Here is a 5,750-nt window from a genome sequence, read left to right as displayed (position 1 = left end):
ACATGTGCATCACCAAGTCAGAACAGTAGGTGAAATTAAGAGGGAATAGGCTACAAACAGCTTACTACACAACATACACTTAGTATTACTTTCTAATCGACAGGATACAAATCTCCCTGGCATATTACATCATTTATGCAGCAACATACAAGACATTTTTGGACTCACCTGTTGTACTGTGCTCACTTGAACAGGAGGTGGCACGGAGGGCCATGGTGGGCAAATTTTGTCATCAAACTTTGTCATCAAAGTCTGTAATTCTCTGGATTTATGGTGCTATCAAGACAACTTCGAACTCTGAAAGAAACAAGGTTGAATCATGATGATGTCAGTGATCTTCAGGTCGGACCTTTTAGGAGAGGCCAGAGTTCCCGACTTACAATTCCAAGTTGGATGACCGTTCAAAACTTATTTTCCCAGTCAGAACTCGTTTTTTCCCGAGTTCCCAGTTGTCTTGAACTCACTGAAGTCAGATTTCCCAGTTCCAGAGTTAACAGTTGTTTTGTGCGCGGCAGAAATCATGCTGGATTGACAGCATGGCCAATGTTGAATGTTTATCATTTTAAGCTTGGAAAAGATACCCTTAAACCCAGACTTGGGACCACACACCCACTCCACTGAATAGCAGGCTAGTGATTGTTTTGCTAAGCTTGCAGTTAGCCACTGATTCCTTCCAAACCACTCATTGTTGAGTTGTGTAATGTTTATGTCCAATGGTCGATGAGCATTGATACGTTTTGTCTATAATTTCTCTTCAATATTTCTCTTCATATTATCATGATTAAAAAGGATTTGCCAGGACATTGTCTACTTGATTCATGACTGCTATCTAAGATTTCGAAAGTATTATGTTGACATGATCAGTCCAATCAAAGCTACTCTAGATATAATGTGATTTGACATTATTTTATCTGTGGCCAATGACCTTGAGCCTTCTTGGATGGGCACTTCTAATGTTCCTCTATGGCAGCACCCAAGGGGCTTGAATTTTCAAGCTCTTACCCTTAGATTTGGCTGTGACGTAGTGTTCCCATGAGTGACTGAACACTGAGCCAATCACAGCGCAACTAGAGAACATTTACCATCCCCTACACTCCATATTTTCTGCTGGCTGCCCCACCACCACAGAAAGCATTGAGCTTGGCTGAAACACCTGCATTTTGGAGCTAACTTATGCAAGAAAGCAAAAACTAGAACATGCATGTTTTTATGCAGCTTTATTAACTCAATGATTACATTGTATTTTTTATTATTTTACAATGTTTGCAAACTTATATGTGACATGTATTAATGCCAAAATAACATGCAAAACAGGCAAGCCCACATGCCCTGAATGATGGGTCGCCACTGATCGATCTCTTCATCTTTCCAATGTAATTTTCCCTCTCAAAAAGGCAGAATTAAAGAAGGTGATATAGAGGATCTCAGAGTAGTAGGCAAGACAGAGATTTAAATGTCTGAATTTTGTACATTGTCTTCTGTAGGCTAAATCCCCATCACACACATGGAGACAACTAAAAAAGCTTTAAAGTGCTATATGCAGAAAGAATGCCATGCTTGAAGAAAAAGTGGACTGTGGACAATTATCATTATTTGTCTCTTTTCCACTTCCAGTACAAATGTTTTGAAAAGTTGCCTAAATAAAACTAGTGTCTGCGTAATTGATAAATAGCAAACTCATATATTATTTTGAATAGCTGTTATAATTTGATCAAGTCGTTTGATCAGGACATTTCCAACAGAATGTTACCGCCAAAAATACGTGTCCATATTCAAATAAGACAAGATGACGCCCTCCTCCTATTTTAGCCAGCACTCTCCACAGAGCACCACCTTCCATTTATCTTGCGACGACGAGCCTCTTCAAGCACCAGCTCTTCGCACTCGGTCTGTCAAAGGTACATTTTATACAAGGTCGTGTTTATCTGACTATACAATTGTCATATTATTATTTAAGTATTCTAAGTAGTAGTTAATGTGTAAATGACTAGACTTGAGTTATTGTGAATAAACATGGTTGGAATGCGGCTTTAGCTGTTATCTAACATTAGCTGTAGTAGCTATTCTTCACACGCACAAATTTGCCAGTTAACATTTATACGGGCTATATTAACATCTGTTAAACACACGGCGGGGGTTTTAGTCTCCTTACAAATATAATGAACCGTATTTAACTACGCTAGTGATCAACTTCATTGTAAAGATTGCTGCATCCGCCTTTAGCCAGATAGCTTAGCACCAAGTGGCGTAGCAGGCCAACGTGGTGCAAAATGGCGCTTACATTCTTGGCCTGCTTTTCCCCCCCAACACGCATTTAGCCAGACTCATTTAGTGGGCTTAGTCTGTTGTCCAAACCTTAACACGTTATGTCAAATAACATTGAAATGGTTATTTGCCTGAATTTGATTAACTATGTACAGCTAGCTAACTACAGCACCTTAGCTAGCGGTAGGCCAACCATCTGGCTAATTCTGTGCGCAATATGTCGGACAACAGCTCCCGCACACATCGTAACCTACATTTACAACTCCTAGCTGCAAGTATCACAATGTAACAAGTAATGTTTTTACTTGACCGGGATTGATCCCTTGCAGACACAGAATCATGTCCGACGAAGGAAAACTTTTCGTCGGTGGCCTGAGCTTCGACACCACAGAGGAGTCTCTGGCGGAAGCTTTCGCCAAGTATGGAAACATCGCAAAAGGTGCGTTCTAGACATTTATTTAATTTGCTAAGTTATCGCTGGCTACTTCCAGAAATATTAATTTCTGTTTCTCTCGCACAGTTGATGTCATCAGGGACAAAGAAACGGGAAGGTCTCGTGGATTCGGCTTCGTAAAGTACGATAATGCCGAGGATGCGAAGGACGCATTGGAGGGAATGAACGGCAAGGTATATCGTTATCATTACTTATATTTACCAATTATCGGAGTTGCTTTTGTTTGAATAACCTTAATGACATAACTGACTAGATTACTAAGAATACATCTAGGTGTAGCTTAATGAACCAAAGTTATTTCTGGTTTTATCATATCGGAGTTTGCCAGGTAATTTATTAATCCTGTTAACTCGTTATCCCATTATGAAAAGTCACATGTTTATGGCCCATGCTGAGTAACTCTCCTGTCTCTTGCAGTCTGTCGATGGCAGAACCATTCGTGTGGATGAAGCCGGCAAGGGTGGTGGTCGCTCAGGAGGTGGAGGTGGCGGTGGATTCAGAGGCTCCAGAGGCGGTGGCGGATATGGTGGTGGAGGTGGCTATGGAGGGGGGAGAGGAAGAGGTGGGCGAGTTTACTCGCGAGGTATGGGCAGGCAATCTGCAAGATGGTGTGCTCCCCATCATCCATTAGCGTTTTGTCTTGCCCTCCCTCTTAGCCGTAGTTACATTTCAGTGTGAGTTTGCTTTAGCCGTGAATTTGTTTTTGAAGTCTTGCTGTGTTTGTTCCCAGGTGGTGGAGGATATGGTGGTGGTGACAGGGGATATGGTGAGAGGAGCTATGGTGGTGGTGGTGGAGACCGCAGCTATGGGGGTGGAGACCGCAGCTACGGGGGTGGCGGTGGATACAGGAGCGGCGGTGGTGGAGGGTACTCTTCTGGTGGCGGAGGATACAGAGACAATAGGTGAGGCGACACGTCTGATTACACATTTCCTAAATGGGTGTTTGTGGACATTCCCCTCTTGCATCCTTTACAATGAACTGTAGTGGTGAACGATTATCTGATGTTATAAATTCCATTTAGCTCAGGTGTTTGAGCCCAACGTGCCACTTTTCCCCCAGTTCTTGGTGTCAAGAACTGGGGGGTGCTGGGTTGAAGGAAGTTGAGGTTTTCATTCTGCACGTTTTCAGCTTGGTACAACATAGAGGCGTAGTAATTAACTACAGACTGCTCGACTGGCTTTTTACAATTTTACCCCCCCATCTCGGCGGAAGGGGTTTAAGAGGATTCACAACTGTTAAGTCTGCCCAAAAATAAGCCCAATGTGTATTAAGTCACCAAACTATGTAATATACACCATCTTATTTCATAGTAACTTTCTTTTTATTGTCTAGACAATGTGAACCTGCCAAACAATGGAATGTTTTGGAAATTGAGTATTTGACTTTGGATTTTTTTTTTTTTTATGCTAATGTCATTTAATGTTGAAAATAATTTGAACAGTGATTATTTATTAACAGTCGTGCTGGAACCAAACTGACCCCAAAGCACTAATGAGCAGGGACCTTACCTATATTTTTTCCCTTCCAATGTTAGGGGCCAGGGAGGCTACGGGGACCGCTCTGGGGGTTCCTATAGAGACAGCTACGACAGTTAAGGTATGTGTTTGTTTTTTTCATAGGCCTCGGCTGAGTTAGGCCACTTCCTCATTCCAAGGTTCTGGACTTGAACCTTTTACTAGGTTGCGGCTGAATAGTTGAGATCTAGTTCTGCTCCAGCCCTAATCTAGCACACCTGATTCTAATACTTAGCTGGCTGAATCTGGTTAGTTACAAGTGGTTGGAGTGATCCTACAGGGGGTAGCTCTCTAGGAATATTGTTTGGAGAAACCTGGTTTAGTGGGGATGTTATCAAGCTCAAATGTTCGTGAAACTTGTTTCCTAAACTCAGTGTCTTTACCTGTGTGCCCAATTCTTGTCCTCAGCTGCACACGAGTAAAAATCCACCCCTGATTCAAGATCATCCCTTGGCTGGCTGTATTTAAAAAGCTCCTCAAGAATTTGTCCACATGTTGACCTGATTTTTGTAGTCCTATTCTGTGTTTAAGTAGCTCGAGCGTCTTTAAATTTAGCCATGAGTTTTGGCCATTAATTTACAAACCATGTTTAAAAAGTTAATGATCTCTAAAGGATGCATCTCAATTTGCTCTTATGGCATTTAGTTCAATTGATAAAGCATAATGTCTGACTTGTTGGTGCTGTAAAAACCAAAACGTTGCTTCACATGGCTGTTTGTATATAAACGCCCACTGTTCTTTACATTCTACTCCCTGTCCCTATCAGCACTGACATCTCCATTTAAATCCTTGATATTAGTATTGTGGATATCAACGAGGCTTGTTTACCTTCCTGTTTTTGTTTTAAACGACAATGTCCAACCTACCTCCTGCCAAGTTTTAAACTGAGCGAGAAATAAAATGATTCCTTTGACAACCTTTATCTATACAATTGAGGTTCTTAAAATAGCTGAGGGTCCTGTATGTTCAGTTTCCAAAAAGAGTGAATTCCTTTCAGACTGGTAAAACTGTTCATGAAGTTGCAAATTGCAGCATGCTACAGTCTGCTCACGGTATTTTGTTATTTTGCTCTGCTCAATGCCTGCATTTTAAATGTGCTTGTTATAATGGACTGAACACAAAGATCAACATCAATGTTACTGCTCTTCTTGCCCAATAGTATTCCACCTGGGAACGATTTTGTACTTTCTGTTCTTTGTATCATCAACATTGAAGATTATTTTGTCAATTTTGGCTTCATGGAGCCTATTAAAACGATTTGTTGAAAATACTTTCTTGTGCCTTGAACATGCTTATGGGGGAATTGGCTGATTTATTGTCAGTGACTATAATAGTTTATCTTCATAGCGTTGGCTTGTTTCCCTTATGTGGGGCTTTAGAGCTAATTTCTATGGTTTAAACTTCCGAAAAGTGAGAACAAGAACTTTGAAATTTTACAGAGATTCATAGGAAGTGACATGGTTCCAGTATTTGTCTAGTCTTTGGCCTATTTAAGTGATGCTTCTCTGGTGGCTTA

At 41.1% G+C, this 5,750-nt stretch overlaps 1 protein-coding gene across 5 annotated transcripts; it reads left to right on the top strand.

The window, feature by feature from the left end:
* Positions 1-1,764: 1,764 nt before the first annotated feature.
* On the top strand, positions 1,765-4,698 carry LOC124041674 (cold-inducible RNA-binding protein B-like). 5 transcript variants are annotated; one of them, XM_046359541.1, is made up of 7 exons: positions 1,765-1,898; positions 2,595-2,704; positions 2,786-2,892; positions 3,137-3,302; positions 3,450-3,621; positions 4,255-4,316; positions 4,643-4,698. In XM_046359541.1, exons 2-6 carry the CDS (start codon positions 2,605-2,607, stop codon positions 4,313-4,315), a joined length of 606 nt encoding a protein of 201 aa, XP_046215497.1. In that variant the 5' UTR covers positions 1,765-1,898; positions 2,595-2,604; the 3' UTR covers position 4,316; positions 4,643-4,698. The 5 variants fall into 5 exon arrangements, 4 of the variants coding, with proteins under 4 accessions (XP_046215497.1, XP_046215496.1, XP_046215494.1 ...); XR_006839975.1 differs by having other exon boundaries at positions 1,772-1,887; positions 4,251-4,316; XM_046359540.1 differs by having other exon boundaries at positions 1,772-1,887; positions 3,137-3,254.
* The last annotated feature ends 1,052 nt before the right edge of the window (positions 4,699-5,750 follow it).

The sequence above is a fragment of the Oncorhynchus gorbuscha genome, linkage group LG08, assembly GCF_021184085.1.
Source record: "Oncorhynchus gorbuscha isolate QuinsamMale2020 ecotype Even-year linkage group LG08, OgorEven_v1.0, whole genome shotgun sequence".
Lineage (NCBI taxonomy): Eukaryota > Metazoa > Chordata > Actinopteri > Salmoniformes > Salmonidae > Oncorhynchus > Oncorhynchus gorbuscha.
Note: the sequence above shows the minus strand (reverse complement) of the source record. Positions and strands in the feature narration are given on the sequence as shown.